The sequence below is a fragment of the Pristis pectinata genome, chromosome 3 (genome assembly GCF_009764475.1).
Source record: "Pristis pectinata isolate sPriPec2 chromosome 3, sPriPec2.1.pri, whole genome shotgun sequence".
In the NCBI taxonomy this organism is placed as follows: Eukaryota; Metazoa; Chordata; class Chondrichthyes; order Rhinopristiformes; family Pristidae; genus Pristis; species Pristis pectinata.
The window spans coordinates 125967600-125986107 of record NC_067407.1 but is presented as its reverse complement, the minus strand read 5'-3'; the positions used below and the strand labels follow the sequence as shown (position 1 = coordinate 125986107).

Here is an 18508-nt window from a genome sequence, read left to right as displayed (position 1 = left end):
TTAAATTCCTTCCCCCTGCAGTTTAAAGTTTCTAATAAGCTGATCCTAAATTTGATTTGATTCAAATATTTTAAATAAAACCTGATGACAGATGAAAATGTTAGCCAGAGCATTATTCTGTACAGAATATTATTTTAGTACAAATATGCTTAATGGGATTTATTCATTTTAAAAACCGTTAGTTGTAGCCCTGAAATTCTAACAAGATGCCTCCTGCAAGATCTACTAATTCTTAGAATTTTCTCTCTAGGTTCTTGCATCTCGATCAGAAGCTGGCATACATTGGATGCCATCAAATACAGCTTGTGTTAAGTGGTTTGGTGAGTTTTTGCCACAGTAAAGGTGCTAAATAAATTCTGTGGTTGAATGAGGCATGCGAGCTTTGGGCAGCACACTATTTGAGGAGTCCATGTCCCTGATAATGCTCTGGATCTTCAAAGAATGAGATTAGCTCATATTCTCAGATGGTGATTTCCCCCTGCACTTGCAGTTCCCTCTCAGTGACTTCTGACACTTCAACTGAGCCTATATTGGAAAGCACTATCAAGTGTGGATCCAGTATTATGACTGGAATGACAACCCAAGCACATTGGAGGTGATGTGTTGGGCATCTAGATGGCAAAGTATTAGAATCACCATCTCTCAGGTATATGTAAAACTCAAACACAATTAATCTGATCCATTGCCAGTGCTAGGAAGAGAACATGAGCATCATAAGTGGCCCCTATTAAGAGTACCAGTGGGCAACAGGTGACCATAGGATCACAGGCTCAGCAGTCAATTCTTCCATGAAATACTGGCATTTATGTTGTCACGTGGATCATTCACGATGGGACAGTACCCACTGAGGTTGTCAACAGCTTGATGAGGAGGTACTAAAAAAAATTAGAGGACAAGGATAGCCCTTAAATTTGCACAAGAATCACTTATTATCCCACTAATCACAGTATGTGTGATAAATACGTTGCTATTGCATCTGGGTTTTTTGCTGTATGTTCTTAAAATAGCCTTATTTGTTTTGGTTCTGAAACAGCAACAGCCCGTTCATAATTTTTCAGTGATCTTCAGAGCTTTTTATTATTATTGCCCATTATGAAGCTTTCGTTTAATGCCATTTGAGTTTGGGAAAATCATATTGATTTTACTACAGTTAACTGTTTCTCCATCAGAGACTGAAGCAGCTTTAACATGTCTAAGAGCTCTTTTTGCTCAGTCAGGATTGGATATTTTTTTTTTAAAAAAAGCCTGCACAAAAGCATAGCCAATAATCACAACGAATCTTGGTAAAGATAGTCTCATTCCTTATTTGCCAATCAGACAGAGTCTGGAATGACGTAAGTGAAAAATCAAAGCTTTTTAAGTGCCCTGTAGGTTCTGATTAGACTCACAAGAATGCACACTAATCTGTGACAAGAGAGAGGGAGAGAGAGAGAGCAAGCAAGCAAAAGTCGTGTGTATGCTTGCTACAACAGCGAGAGATGGCTAGCAACAAGAGCTTGATTTTTCTTCTATTTGTGGTTTTAGTTCATTTGCCAGCAATTTTCTGCCAAACCCCTATGCAAGGAGAATACAGAGCACCATGGACAGAAGAAAAGGTAGGTTTAACAGATTGACGTTTCACTATGAAGCAAATATTGTGCACAAAGGTTATGCTTTATGTTTTAAAATGGAGAAAAACAGAGGAGTTCTCAGCTGAGCTTCTCCTTTCCAGAGTGTTCTTATTAGAAGGTTACAAGGTATAGCATCACTAAAAAAAATCACCTCCTGTATTTTGGGAGCAGTGGTAAGAAGGTTTAGAATACAGCTAATTTGTAATCTATTGTTTTTCTGTCACCTAACTGTAAAAAAACACAGAAACAAACATGAGTGGGACTTTGGTGACAGGAATTCATCACCATCAGAAATCAGCATATGCAGCATATGGGAAGTGGTGAAGGGCATCCAGAGACCATGGGAGGTGGATATAGAATCCAGGAATGAGCTTCCTTGTGTCACTTGGATCTGCATTCATACTTCACCTGATCGACAAAGAAATTTCAAATATTCTAACTTATTTCATCTACTTCTGTCCGTGGTTATACGAAGCTTCATGAGCAGGTCCAGCACTAAGCCTGACATACTTGGTCTCATCTATTAAAATGATGAGTACTGATGATACAATTTAACTCAACTTTCAAATATTGTTAACATTATTTAGTGAATAGCTGCCAGAGCTGCCACAATCCTGGGTGGTTAAACTAACTTGTGATACTTAAAGTAATTTTCATTTAGTACCTAAAGCATTGAGTTAAGTTGTTTCATAGAATCAAGACAAATTATGAGACATGAGGAAAACATTCAGCCCAACTAAAAGATCACAGCTCTTCATTGAATTGGTTTGAATTGGTTTATTATTGTCACATGTACTGAGGTACAGTGAAAAACTTGTATTGCATACCATTCGTAGAGATCAATTCATTACACAGTACATTGAGGTAGTACAAGGTAAAACAATAATAGAATGCAGAATAAAGTGTAACAACTACAACTACAAAGTGTAGTAACAACTACAAAGTGTAGTAACAACGACAAAGAACGTGCAGTGCAGGTAGACAATAATGTGCAAGGTCGTAACGAGGTAGATTATGAGGTTAAGAGTACATCTTATTGTACTAGGAAATGGTTCAATAGTCTTATAACAGTGGGATAGAACCTGTCCTTGACTTTGATGGTACGTGCATTAAGGCTTTTGTATCTTCTGCCTGATGGGAGAGGGGAGAAGAGAGAATGTGCAATTAATTTCCCAATAATCATTCTAAAATATGTATTTGCTTTAAAGTTACAACTGTGAATTTAATTTTTTCGGGTGCAGAATTTTCCCTCAAGAATGTGGAACTAATAAAGCTTCAAAGTTTGCAAAACACTGCTTCTCTCCATTTAACACTAAAATAGAACATAGAACATCGAACATTACAGCACAGTACAGGCCCTTCAGCCTATGATGTTGTGCCGACATTTTATCCTGCTCTAAGATCTATCTAACCCTTCCCTCCCACAGACCCCTCCATTTCTCTATCATTCATGTGTCTATTTAAGAGTCTCTTAAATGTCCCTAATGTATCTGCCCCCACAACCTCTGCCAACAGTGCGTTCCACGTACCCACCACTCTCTGTGTAAAAAACTTACCTCTGACATCCCTCTTATATCTCCCTCCAATCACTTTAAAATTAAGCCCCCTCTTGTTAGCCATATTCCCATTCTTACCTTATAAACCTGAAATCTGCAGTAACAAATGATATTTTATGATGTATAATTTATGTTAATTTGTTTATGTTAACTTATGTTTGTCCTTGTCTTGTAATGCACTGTGCTGCTGCTGCAAAAAGTTAATTTTTATGGCATTTACACCCTGTGTATGTATGCCTATGACAATAAACATGAACTTGAACTTCAACTATGGGAAAATAATGAGATCAGATACTCTACTGCCTCAAGAGGAATCTTCACGTAGTTTTCCTCTCATTCAGTTTTCTTGACATTACTACAATGTCTCAAAAATTGGGCTGCAGGGCATCTCTGGAAACTGTCATAAAATATCTTGCACTGACAGAGGGAGGTAACGGGTCCCATAATGTATGATATCACAATTATAAAGCAAGAGTAAACAGTGGATTTGTTAGCCTATTTCAGATATCACAGTTTCAATGTTATATACAATTGTGTTTTTCAGTTCCTCAATGCATTTTAAAACCACTGGAGAAACAAATTAATTTACCCATCTGGAACTGTAGTAATACACTAATTATGCAGTATTCTGCTTTTCTAATCAATGGTTGACTTTACTGAGACTTGCCGTTTAGTAATGCTTAGGAGAACTGATTTTAAAATCTAATTTTATGATTGTGCTATCAAGGTCAGCGACCCTGGTTCAACTCCCGCTCCTGTCTGTAAGGAGTTTGTACATTCTCCCCGTGTCTGTGTGGGTTTCCTCCGGGTGCTCCGGTTTCCTCCCACATTCCAAAGACGTACGGGTTAGGAAGTTGTGGACATGCTATGCTGGCACCGAAATTATGGCAACACTTGCGGGCTGCCCCCAGAACACTTTACGCAAAGATGTATTTCACTGTGTGTTTCGATGTACATGTGACTAATAAAGAAATCTTATCTTAAAAGTACTGTAAACTTGTAGGGGTGACATATAGACCTTACATTTTCTCACATTCTCAACGGTTTTAAATCTCCAGCTATTCCATAAACCCAAATATCTGACAGCAAACGATGTCCGTAACATGACTTCACAGAGCAACATTTCCCACATGTGGTATAATTACCTGAGACCAATGCTTCGGGAGAGATACCCAGGATCTGTTGGGAATATCGCAGTGCACCAGGTGAGTAGAGTCTGTAAAACAATGGTCCAATCAAATTTCATTTATCTTGGAAGGTTACTGTGAAAATGAAGCAAATTATTTATCTGAATCTCATTTGACTAATGAGAGGGCTAATGAGAAGGAAATGTCTTAGCATAACATTTTAAACATTGAGAATTCATCTGTTTATAAAGTGCTGTGAAAGTTTCTAACCATAATAGTTGGGTAAAACTATTGCCACTAAGGCTCAAATAATAATTAACTTTCTCTGTTATTTGACTACACCACAGATGTCAATTCTTGTCCAATTTAGTTAATGTTTTTCAGCATGCAAATAATAAATAACTAATGCAATGTTCTCACTTTGCCAGCTGTGGTTCAGTGGACAGTGGTCCTATATCCAACTCAGATGGTGGTGGGTGCAAGACACATTCCAAGAGAATAAGTATCTGTGGTGATGCCCACTGGACTGTTGCACTGTTTGAGGTGGTGATTTTAGGATGATAATATAGAGGCCACATCTGCCTTCTCAAAAGTGAACATAGCAGCTTTTGTGACATGATTTTGAAAATCATGTCACAGGAATTTCAAGGAAAGACTCTATATTACAACAGTCACTATGTTATATAGGCATGTCATTGGTGTAAAGGGCTTTTGGGCATTCTGGAAAGGATATGAACCATAGAACCATAGAACCATGGAACCATACAGCACAAAACAGGCCCTTCGGCCCACCATGTTGTGCTGTCCATCAAACCACCCTCACACTACCTAACCCCTTCCTCCCGCATATCCCCCCATCCCACACTCCTCCATATGCCTATCCAACAAACTCTTGAACCTGTTCAATGTATCTGCCTCCACCACCACCCCAGGCAGTGCATTCCATGCACCAACCACTCTCTGGGTGAAAAACCTCCCTCTGGCATCTCCCCTGAACCTCCCACCCATAACCTTAAAGCTATGCCCTCTTGTCTTGAGCATTGGTGCACTGGGAAGGAGGCGCTGACTGTCTACTCTATCTATTCCTCTCAATATTTTATATACCTCTATCATGTCTCCTCTCATCCTCCTCCTTTCCAGTGAATAAAGCCCTAGCACCTTAAGCCTCTCCTCATATTCCATACGCTCTAATCCAGGCAGCATCCTGGTAAATCTCCTCTGCACCCTCTCCAACGCCTCCACATCCTTCCTATAATGTGGCGACCAAAACTGAACACAGTACTCTAAGTGTGGTCTAGCTAGAGTTTTGTAAAGCTGCATCATCACTTCGCGGCTCTTAAACTCAATCCCACGATTTATGAAAGCTAACATCCCATAGGCCTTCTTAACTGCTCTATCCACCTGTGAGGCAACTTTCAGTGAACTGTGAATATGAACCCCCAGATCCTTCTGCTCCTCTATACTGCCAAGTACTTTACCATTAACCTGTACTCTGCCCTGGAGTTTGTCCTTCCAAAGTGTACCACCTCACACTTCTCTGGATTGAACTCCATCTGCCACTTGTCAGCCCAGCTCTGCATCCTATCAATATCCCTCTGTAAGCTCCGACAGCCCTCCACACTATCCACAACACCACCGATCTTAGTGTCGTCCGCAAACTTACTAACCCAGCCTTCCACCCCCTCATCTAAGTCATCTATAAATATCACAAAAAGTAGAGGTCCCAGAACCAATCACTATAGGACACCACTAGTCACTGCCCTCCAATCTGAGGGCTCTCCCTCCACCACAACCCCCTGCTTTCTACAGGCAAGCCAATTCCTAATCCACACAGCCAAGCTTCCCTGGATCCCTTGGCCTCTGACCTTCTGAAGAAGCCTACCATGAGGTACCTTATCAAACGCCTTACTAAAATCCATATAGACCACATCCACCGCACTACCCTCATCAATCTTCCTCGTCACCTCCTCAAAGAACCCTATCAGGCTTGTGAGGCAAGATCTTCCCTTCACAAAGCCATGCTGGCTGTCCCTAATCAGTCCATGATTCTCTTGGTGTTCATAGATCCTATCCCTTAGAATCCTTTCTAACAGCTTACCCACCACAGACATGAGACTCACCGGTCTGTAATTCCCTGGACTATCCCCATTACCTTTTTTGAACAAGAGGACAACATTCGCCACCATCCAATCCTCCGGCACCATCCCCGTGGACAACGAGGACTCAAAGATCCTTACCAGCGGTTCAACAATCTCCTCCCTTGCCTCTTGAAGCAGCCTGGGGAAAATCCCATCAGGCCCTGGAGATTTATCTGTCTTGCTATTATTTAACAACTTCAACACATCCTCTCTCTTGATTACAACCTCGAGAACATTACCCTTCCCAGCACTCCCTTCCGCATCATCAAGACCCCTCTCCTTGGTGAATACCGAAGAGAAGTATTCATTGAGAACTTCTCCCACTTCTGCTACCTCCAGGAACATTCTCCCACCTTTACCCTAGCCATCCTCCTACCCTTCACGTATGTGAAAAAGGCCTTGGGATTTTCCTTAACCCTACTAGCGAATGCCTTTTCATGTCCCCTTCTAGCTCTCCTCAGCCCTTTCTTAAGTTCCTTCCTCGCTACTCTATATTCCTCACGGGCCCTGTCTGAACCTTGCTGCTTATACCTTATGTATGCTACCTTCTTCTCCCTAACTAGTCGTTCCACCTCTCTCATCACCCACGGTTCCTTCACCCTGCCATTCCTTCTCTGCCTCACCGGGACATATTTATCCCTAACATCCTGCATAAGATCCCTGAACATCGACCACATCTCCATGGTACATTTCCCTTCAAAAAGGACATCCCAATTTACACTCCCAAGTTCTCTCCTTATAGCCTCATAGTTCGCCCTTCCCCAATTAAACATCTTCTTGTCCTCTCTGCACCTGTCCCTGTCCATGACAATTTTAAAGGTTATGGAGCAATGGTCACTGTCCCCCAAATGCTCACCCACCAATAGATCCTTCACCTGTCCCGGCTCATTTCCTAAAACTAGATCTAACATGGCATTCCCTCTAGTCGGCCTGTCGACATACTGCGTCAGGAATCCCTCCTGGACACATTTAACAAATTCCGTCCCATCTAAACCTTTGGCACTAAGCAGGTTCCAGTCTATATTTGGGAAGTTGAAGTCTCCCATTATAACAACCCTGTTATTTTTGCTTCGCTCCAAACACTGCCTGCCAATCTGCTCCTCTATATCTCCACTGCTACCAGGGGGCCTATAGAATACTCCTAGTAGAGTAACTGCTCCTTTCTTGTTCCTTACTTCCACCAATACGGACTCTAGAGATGATCCTTCTACAACATCCATCCTTTCCGCAGCCGTAACAGTGTCCCTAACCAGTATCGCCACACCTCCTCCTCTTCTCCCCCCCTCCCTATCCCTCTTAGAACACCGAAAACCAGGAATATTCAATATCCACTCTGAGCCACGTCTCAGTAATAGCCACAATATCATAGCCCCCACGCTTATCCAAGCCCTCAGTTCATCTCCCTTATTCCTGACGCTTCTTGCATTTAAGTAAACACACTTCAGTCCATCTACCTTACTACTTTTATAGCCTGTATTCTTCTTCTCCTTCCCCAAAGCCTCTCTACCTGTTTGATCTAACTTTTCCCCATTCCCTTCTTCCTCTGACCTACTCCTCCGGCTCCCCTCCCCCTCACAAACTAGTTTAAACCCTCCCGAACCACCCTAGCAAACCTAGCCGCAAGGATATTGGCCCCCTTCTGGTTCGGGTGTAACCTGTCCTCTCTGTACAGGTCCCACCTTCCCGAGAAGAGATCCCAATGATCCAGAAATCTAAAACCCTCACTCCTGCACCAACTTCTCAGCCACGCATTTATCTGCCACCTCCTCCTGTTCCTGCCTTCACTATCGCGTGGCACCGGCAGCAATCCCAAGGTTGCCACCCTTGAGGTCCTGTTCCTCGGTCTTCTGCCTAGCTCCCTGAACTCGCTCTTCAGGACCTCATCCCCCTTCCTACCTATGTCATTGGTGCCAACATGGACCACAACTTCTGGCTGCTCTCCCTCCCGCTCAAGAATCCTGTGGACCCGATCAGTGACATCCGGGACCCTGGCACCTGGGAGGCAACATACCATCCAGGATTCATGCTCACTGCCACAGAACCTCCTATCTGTTTCCCTGACTATCGAGTCCCCTATCATTACCACATGTCTCTTTCCCACACTTCCCTTCTGAGCAGCAGTACCAGTCCCAGTGCCAGAGACCTGGTTAATGCAGCTAGGCCCCTGCAGGTCATCCCCCTCAACAGCCTCCAAGGTGGAAAACCTGTTACTGAGGAGAACAGCCTCCGGGGTTTCCTGCTCTGTCTGCCTGCCTGACTTCTTCTTCCTCTTCCCTCCCCTGACAGTCACCATTCTATCTGCATCCTGAACCTCAGATGTACCCTAGAGGGGGGTGACTGTCACCTGATGCACCATGTCTACATAACTTTAATATGAAGGCCATCATAGAAATTAAAGTCTTTTTTTCAGTATCTTGTCCGTCAATTAAGCTGATCAGCTGAAAGGTTTAAGCGCATGCTACTTCAATCACCAAAAGTTTTAATTAAAAATGATACTTTAAAAGTGAAATTTCAGGTAAGGTCTTTTTTTTCAAAAGGATAAAGCCTGTTGCCCTTGCTATTAAATGAAGTGAGGACAAGTAATATTCTGCCTGGCTTCTACAATTGTGCTATCAGATGTAAAAGGCTGCCAGCTGAAGCATGAAAGCAGCCTGACGACAAGGCCATTTCAATTTCCCTGGACATTCACTCCCAGAATTTTATATAGTGACTCTATTTAAGAAAGTCAACAGAAATTTCAGAATAAGATGCCTGTTAACCAATATTCTTTTTTACTTTGATTACTTAATACTTGTTTCATTGTTTTTTCTCCACAGCTCATCATAAGTCAGTTAAGTGAACTCCAGGCTGGCTGGGTAATTGAACAGGACACTTTTCAAGAGGCAATACCCTATGGAACAGTTACATTTTCCAATATCATCAGTACACTGAATCCCTTAGCCAAGCGAAGGCTGGTGCTGGCTTGCCATTATGATTCAAAATACTACAATGAGTGGTGGTATAGCAGAGTCTACGTGGGTGCCACAGATGCTGCTGTGCCCTGTGCTATGATTTTGGAACTGGCTCGGGCACTGGACAATCTGCTACTTCAGTTAAAGGTACTTCTTAATACATGATACATCACTAACCACCAATGCAAATAATTAGCTTGGTAAATTATAACATAAAATTCCAAAGTTTGGTGTCTGGGTTGTTTGTGATTTCAAATTTTCGTTTAATGCTTGAAAATATCTTAGCGGAAATATCATTCCACTCTGTCACTTACTAGATGTTCCATTTTTAGTGTGGATATATTTATTTTGGGTTATTTTAAACTTATTTTTCTTTTGTTTAGAGTACCAGTGACAGGCCAGATCTTACACTTCAGCTCATTTTCTTTGATGGAGAAGAAGCATTTCAATATTGGTCAGAGAATGACTCACTGTATGGTTCTCGACATTTGGCACAGAAGATGGAGAGGATTGCTCATCCACTGGATGCAACTGAAACCAACCAGCTGCATGCAATTGTAGGTACTGACTAGGCTGCAGGAACTGATTCTAACTTTGACAACTGAGAAACTACATGTTGAAGAATAACAATGCAGATGTCTCAAGCACAAACTACAGTTTACGTTCATAAAGATCTAATAAACATCTTCCCACTGTGACTTTCTAGAAAGCGATACAATAATGTAATGGTTAAGCTCCTGGACAAGTAGCCAGAGTTTTGGGCCACTGATCCTAATGCATAATTTTGAATGCTACCACTGCACCTGAGAAATTAACATTAATATCATATTAAATAAATCTGAATTTTGATTTAAAGGTTCAGCTTAACAAAGTAACAATGAAACTACCAGACTGTTGTTATAAACCATCTGGTTCACTGACAACCTTCAGGGTAGAGATTGGGATGTTTTCATGAGTGGGAGAGTCTTGAATAAGGGGGCATAACAACAAACTAAGAGGCCAGTCATTTAAATTGAACTACATAGGAATGTTTTCTCCAAGGTTGGTGAATCTCTGGAATTTTCTGCCCAGTGGGTGGTGGAAGGTGGATCAATACAAGTATTTAAAAGTGGAGGTGGATAAGTATTTGATAGATCAAGCACATGGAGAAATGGCACAGAAGAGGAGTTGAGGCCAGTATAGATCAGCCATGATCATATTGAATGACAAGGTAGGCTTGAAGGGCCTAATTACCTACTCCTGCTCCTATTTTCTTGTCTTCTTGTGCCCTTTTGGGAATAAAGCCTTAGCTGGTCTAGCCTCTATATGATCTAGGCTCACAAATGTGCTTGACTCAGTACAGGGACAGTTGGGGCTAGGCAGAAAACGTTGACATTGCCAGAGAAATAAAAATGTGAAGCTGGACTGTATTTACTAATGGTCTTGTGGAGTGCCTGGTTAATGGCTGTCAGAAACCAGAGTGTCCTGTTAATGCCAAAATGTGATCAACATGCCTGGCCAAAAGCATTGTGAGATACAGCTCTGCAAGGCTATAAGGTTTCCAGTTCATGACCTGGTGAGGTTAGAGGGTCTTTTTGTTGGATTTGGGGTGCCTGGTTAATGGCAAGTTAGAATTGGTATTGGTATATTATTGTCACTTGTACCGAGGTACAGTGAAAAGCTTGTCTTACAAACCAATTATACAGGTCAATTCATTACACAGTGCAGTTACATTGAGTCAGTACACAGTGCACTGATGTAGTACAGGTAAAAACAATAATAGTACAGAGTCAAGTGTCACAGCTACAGAGTAAGTGCAGTCCAATAAGGTGCGAGGTCACAACAAGGTAGATTGTGAGGCCATAGTCCATCTCATTGTATAAGGGAACTGTTCAATAGTCATCACAGTGGGGTAGAAGCTGTCCTTAAGTCTGGTAGTACATGCCTTCAGGCTCCTGTATCTTCTACCTGATGGAAGAGGAGAGAAGAGAGAATGTCCCGGGTGGGTGGGGTCTTTGATTATACTGGCTGCTTCCCAAGACAGTGAGAGGTAAAGACCAAGGTGGGGAGGCTGGTGTCCGTAATGCACTGGACTGTCTCTTTTGGTGTGGTCAGAGGCCTTTTGCTATTTGTAATCTGACTCTGGAGTTGCTAATAAATAAGAAGTGACTTATAAATCCAATAGAGTAATGAACAGAAACTTCTTAACATTGATAGTGTTTAGAAGTAGGAAATGACTATCATAAAGAGTGGTTGACACGACTGGTATAGATGTATTTATGAGAACACAAGGCAAAGATGATAAAAGGTTGAAGGAGGCTTATGTAGGTATAAGCGTTGGTATGATTCAATGAAATGAATAATCTACTTGTAAATGTTATAAGGTTTGAAATTTTCAATATTATACATTAAATAAGCTCCAGTATCTTCAGGAAGAAACAATGTTAATGAGAAGAAAACAATTTAATGACACTTAAGGAAAGAAAGACAGATTTGTATAGTGGCTTTCATGTCACAGCTTGATTTTCCCATTGTGCTTCATAGCCATTGTAAAAGTTTTGAAGAACAGACACTGTTGTAATGACAGGAAATGTGACTATCATTGTGTGCACAGCAAATTCACACAAGGATTCATATGATAATGATCAGATAAGCTACTTTGAACTGTGCATAAATGTTGGCAATGGGCACTCACTTTCTCTTCTGCACCTGAGGAAGCAGATAGGACTCCAGTTTAATACCTTATCTCAAAGACAACATCTCCGACTTGTTCCACTGGAATTCCAGCCCAGATTTTTGTGCTGGAATCCCTGGGAGTGGGATTCAGTCTTGGAGGCAATGTGTTACTAACTGAGGTACCACTGACACTAAATGATGGATATTTTAGTCATGAAATATACACCAGGTGGGACCCCATTATTTATTCTACAAGATCTATTGGGTAATCGCTGGGAACTGAAATGTACTCATTTTCTAATATGACAAATCGGTTGCATTCCTTTTAGGATTTATTTGTGCTATTGGATCTCCTTGGTGCACCAAATCCAAGATTTCCAAGTTACTTTCCAAATACAGCTCGGTGGCACAGAAGACTACAGCTAATAGGTAATTCAAATTAACAAGCATTAGTCATATTGATAATTACATAGTTGGTGGCTTTTATATATCTCAACAAGTGTGGATGCTCCCTTGCATTTTGCTGTCTTGGTTTTTCTGCATTGTATTTCCTGTCTAATTACTAACTCCGTGAGCTTCAACCGTGACACTGGAAAACCCTGCACAACAAAGTTCAGTGACCATAATAAATGTCATTTTTAAAGAGTTCTAGGAAACTGTATGTTAGACTAACTTCAAACAATTTTAAGTGAGAAGGGGTTAGATGACTGAACTGGGACATTAACTTGTTCCCAAAAGACTAAGAGGTGCTTCTGAGACACGAGTGACTGCAGAAGCTGGAATATGCAGCAAGAAGCAGATTTCTAGAGGAACTCAGCGGGTCAAGCAGCATTTGTGAGGGGGAAAGGAACTGTCGATGTTTAGAGTTGAGACCCTGCACTAAGACTGAGATACTTTCGAGAACTTGAGGGAAAAGTTTTGAAATTACTCAGCTTTCCAAAACAAAACTTCCCCTACCACTTCTCCATACAGAAGCAAATATACAAATCAGTTCACACAATGCAATGAGCTCTGTTGGAAACAAATAAATGCAAAATATCTAATTGATTGTTTGTTGCAAAATATCTAAACTAGGAATACTTAAAATATTTAAGTGTTGCTGTCAGCTTGCAGTGTGAAGGTTTAATATGAGAAGCATTGAAAATGTAAATCTTTGGAATCTTACACTTTTAGGGATTTTTATTCAGAGCTCTTTCTCAGAATATTAAATAATAAGTTCAACACAAACTGAAGAAAGTGTAGAGGATAGAGCATAGGGCCTTTTTTTTCATTCCATCTGTTGGGAAATGCTAAAGAAATGTATCTAAGAACAGGTTAGTTTTGATATCAGTCGCAGACTCAGTGCAAGATGGATTGTTTTGTTTCAAGTAAATTCTCCTTTTGTTACTTCAGTTGTAGCCTGTGATTCTACTTTCTGGCACTGAAAGTCTTAAAGTGATTTACAGCCACTGGAAGAAAAAGACATTCAGACCATTTACAAAAAATGTAAAATACTTGTTATCAATAAGCTTGGCTATCATATCACTTTCAACAGAAGAGAAACCTTAGGGCAAGGAGAGAGATCACAGATAATCTTAGTACAAACAAAATAATAAATAGATAACACTGAATAAACTGAAAACTGGATTTACACAACAACGGGAATATCAAAGAATAGATTAAAGCAGTATTTTCTTTCTTCAGGTTTCTCTTCGATAATTTTCCAGCTCTCTAAAAATAACCATTGAAATTTTAGGCAGACCTGAATTTTCCCATAAATGTGATTTTGCTGTCATTTATGTAGACTACCCGTAATTCTAGAAAAGCTTCACAGTGTTAATATTTCAGTGTTATGATAGATCAAAGTGGCAAAACATTAATGTTTGATCAAACATGCAGAGTTACTGAGCCAACTATAAAAAGTAACATAACTAACATGTTTAATGTTATCCAACAGAACAACGCCTTCATCGTCTGGGTTTACTGAGTGACCATCCAAATGAGGTGAAATATTTCTGGAACAAGAGGCAAGCTGCGCACATTGAAGATGATCATGTACCATTTCTGCAGCGAGGTAGAATATAATCATGAATCAGAATAGATGTGTTTATATTTTGTGCAACTTCAATGCTCTTGTATTTTGCTCCTCAATATTGTCCTACAGAATGGAACTAATTGGATAGCTGGTTCAAAGAACCTGAAGGACACAAATGTGCCAAATGGCCCTTTCTGCCCTCTTACTCTCTGTCACATTTGAAAATAAGTCAAAAGCAGCTTTCTGGCTTAAACCTGGTGTAGAAAACAGTCTAAATGTTAGATCAATGCAGAAGCCACTGGAAGCAGAATGTTCTTCTTACAGATTATTTAAAAATATAACTAATGCATTCTGTTAAAATTCCTACTGCCTTATAGGAAATATTATTCCATTTCATAGAGTGACAAATAGTGAAATAAAGAGTTTCATCAGAGTTTGTCAATAAAATCAGATTTCTGAATGGTCCATAAACCCATGAACATTACCTTGTTATTCCTTTTTTTTGCACTATTTATTTATTTTGTAATGTATAGTAACTTCTATGTCTTTGCACTGTACTGCTACCGCAAAACAACAAATTTCATGACAGATAAGTCAGTGATAATAAACCTGATTTTGATTCTGATTTTGATTCTTATGTTTGCCTGTACCAACTTACAAAACTGAGTGGAGCATTCCTGGACAGCTAGAGCCAGGCATACAGACCTAGAGGTTTCACTCTTAAAATTATATATTTTGGTTTATTTCAGATTTTTATTGAATTATTGGACTTCAATACAATTGTCTTGTTAAAGCTAAGTAATTTTAAGTTGATCTGATCTTATACAGCATACCTACCAACTACCACTTCTCACCTTTCTCTGGCTATGCTCTCGCTTCTCCTCCTCCTTTCCTCTTCCTGTTCATTAACCTCTCTCCTGTTGTCCACAGTGAAATTATTTTTCCTGTCCAGTTCCTGTTCAGCACCAGGTTCATAAAAGCACTGCCTTGGTGATCACAATTATCCTGAAATTATAGTCCCTGAAGCAGTTCACCCTCCACACTAATACTTCATCCTGCGATTAGACTACTTGAGCCACAGAAGATGTTTTAAATTGCTTTTACTTTTTTTTCTTTTTTTTCAAATGTGGCCTATAGAAGCTGAGGTTTTTGAAAGTAAGTTGTCATGATCAACACCATGACATTATTCAATTGTCATTGGCTTTTCTTCATGAGCAACAATGTACTGTATTTTATGTGCATGATACACTCCACTCTCACATCCTGTCCATTTGCTGCAGTGGAACCTTGTTTATTGAAAGGTGTCCTTTTTCATCTCCTAACAGATAAATGTCAGTTCCTTCTCAACTGATTGTTAATGTTGGGGTTGAAACAGGGGAAAACATGGTGAACTGCCAACAGCATTTTGCTCTACAACCATTTTCTCTATGTCTTGGTAAAATTTGACAATAGTGAAGAGTTGCACACCATAATGTGCAGTATCACTCCGGTTCATTCCCACTTCTAGCCACCACCCCCACTCCCATACTAGGGCAAGTTCACTGGAAAGGTTCACTGCAAAGCAAGGCCAATCTCTGCATGGATATATTTACAATATTTTACAATGTTTTTTTGCGTTCAAAAGTTTACATTTTAAAATTAACAACAATTAATTCTTTGGATTCAGACTCTACACTTGTGATAGTTAATTTTCAATACCAAAGAAATGGATTGAAGTAATTAGCACATTGCAACGTTAAAGGGTACTAAGAGTTGAAATGGATAAGACTTAACTTTTAGTGGTAAGTTTAGTTTGTATTTACTGCACAAATATTATAATGTCATATCATTCAAAACATTTCAAAGGTGAGGCACAGGAAGCTGTCAGTTTTGCAGAGATAATGACAGAGTAATACAAACTTCTGGATTTCTGTGTTGAACCTCATCTGCCCATCACTTGAAGATGCACACCCATTACCTTGACAGCAAATTCCAGCTCACTCTAGAATGTGATATTGATAGGAATTAACCCCAGTAAAGGTCAAGTAATTTTTCATTGTTTTGGTTTCACAGGTGTTCCCATTCTGCATATCATACCTACACCTTTCCCTCAAGTGTGGCACAGCATGGAAGATAATGAGATTAACCTTGATCCAACAACAATTGAAAATCTCAATAAAATACTGCAACTGTTTGTTTTGGAGTATCTTAGATTGTAAGTTAGATCTAGTGTTAAGAATAATGGTCATGACAAAATAATGGTCATGACAAATCATATGGATTTCAAGAAATTCGAACAGCAGCCACTTCGTGTTGCCTTAATATAATTTGGAAACTCTTATTAGAATCATACAAACTTACTCACCCAATTAATATCTGTTTGTACTTAATGAGTTGAATTAATTAATATTGATTGTTACTAACCAATTAATGTTTCATTTTGTGCAATTTTGGTGAACAATGCATATCGGTTTTAATTTCTTAGGTAATGTTGTTGTAGTAGAGATTCACAACCTTTTTGGTGAATTTTGCATTTGTCTATCATGTGGGTAGCATTTAGCAGTAGTAGACATTTTGTGTGAGCAAAAAGTTTCAACACGAAAGAATATTCAGTTCTGTACTTTGTGTCCTAAATTATGTACCTGGAACAAGTGCTTGTATTAAAGTGTTACAACATACGGTGTGAAGTCAATTTAATAAAATATTTTTGAAGTTAGTGGGTGACAATTTTGTCTTTTGTCTCTGCTTCAAGACATTTGGTTCTCCTCAATAGAATCAAATATGCAGAAGTGAGTATAACCACCAGTTGACACTTTGGCACTCATTTAGTGCGTGATCAAAGATGAGCTTCTACCCAAAACTATAGAAGGATTCCATCTTTCCAAGTTGAAAATAAAGGATTAAAAATATGTATTGAGTTTCTAACAATAGAATGGCATAGACAGCATTTTCATAACAGTATCAGTTTAAGTGCTTGGAGAGCTTTGCCTTCTCTAACAGGACTGTCACCAACAGAAGTGAAAATATGTGTTGCTGTTCACACTCTTCTTTAACAATCTAATTACACCAAAAAGAATGGCTTGCAAATTAATGCCATGTTATTTTATACTGTACATGGTGCAGAACTTTACCCTTGTTTGCTTATGCCAAATGTTAATATAGCACCTGGGGCTGAACTGAATTTCTGAAGAGGGGATAATGCACAGTTAGCATTATATACATAAAAGTGACTAAGTGTGAGTTTCTTATCAAGGAAGAGTTTTGTATTTAATTGCATGCATAAATATGGTTCTATGTCTGTTTTAATTTCTTGCATTAAAAAAATGAGAACAAAGGATTTCTGTTTCTAGTTCTTTTAGTGTTCCTAATTCAATGGGACTTAGTGTTAATTCAAGGGACCATCCTTTTACCCTGCCCCTGAGGTCCAATAATATTGCCAGCCAAATTTTAAGACTTTGCTGAGAGCCAAGACAGCTTACTAGTGAATTGTTTCATTTTTTATTCAATTGTGTGATGTTGGAGTCACTGGCAAAACCAGCGTTTATTACCCATCAGTATTTGCCCTTGCGAAGCTAATAGTGAGCCATCATCTTGAACTGCTGCAGTTTGTGTGGTGAAAGCACTCCCACAGTGTCTTTGAGAATGCAGTTCCAGTATCTAGACCCAGGGACAATAAAGCAATATCTTTACAAGTCAGGATAGTGTGTAAACTGAAGAGAAAGCTGAAGGTAATGGTGTTCCCAAATGCCTACTGCCCTGATCCTTCGAGGTGATAGGGTTTGTGATAGGGTTTGGGAAGTGCTGGTAAAGAAATTTTGGTGATTTGCATTTTGTAGATGGATGTTGCTGACGGCTAAAATAATGTTCCATCCAATATTTAACCTTCAACTAGCACATTTAAATTGAGCAAAATTGCACTTTTCACTGAAAATATACTCCTTTATGAGTTATTTGCAACTTGGTATTCAAACAGATTGCTTTGCAATGTATGATCACGTCTCTAAATTAGAGGAGGAGGAGGATGCAACTTGCCATTGTTAACCTACTTCCAATGTAATTTGGTGCTTCTTGTGTAAAACTTTCTCTTAGATTAACAATTTGCAATAAAGGAACTCAATAAATGCTATATTCCAGACACTGAGCGGTCACATGAGGTAGCAGAAAATATGTTTGGAGATGTAGGCTCTAGAAGGCTTCAGGTGGAAAGCAGTGGTAAAGAAGAAGACTAGAAAAGAAACACAAGTCTACTTGCAACAACACACACGTGGAGCATCTCAGGCCAGGCAGCATCTATGGAGGGAAATAAATAGTCGATGTTTCGGGTCGAGATCCTTCATCTTTTACTAAGTACTAATATCTCCAAATGTCTCACTCCCACAATGGCTCATTCACCTAGATTTTCCTTTCTATCTGTCTCCTGACTGCCTATTCATCACATTCATCTTCCTTTGTGAAAAACTAGTCTATCGTCATGTTCC

General features: G+C 39.7%; 1 protein-coding gene across 1 annotated transcript; it reads left to right on the top strand.

Moving 5' to 3' along the window:
• Positions 1 to 1405: 1405 nt before the first annotated feature.
• On the top strand, positions 1406 to 17355 carry LOC127568063 (glutaminyl-peptide cyclotransferase-like). The gene is made up of 7 exons (XM_052011329.1): positions 1406 to 1595; positions 4225 to 4371; positions 9248 to 9529; positions 9766 to 9939; positions 12367 to 12466; positions 13974 to 14090; positions 16104 to 17355. Exons 1-7 carry the CDS (start codon positions 1479 to 1481, stop codon positions 16247 to 16249), a joined length of 1083 nt encoding a protein of 360 aa, XP_051867289.1. The 5' UTR covers positions 1406 to 1478; the 3' UTR covers positions 16250 to 17355.
• Positions 17356 to 18508: the final 1153 nt, after the last annotated feature.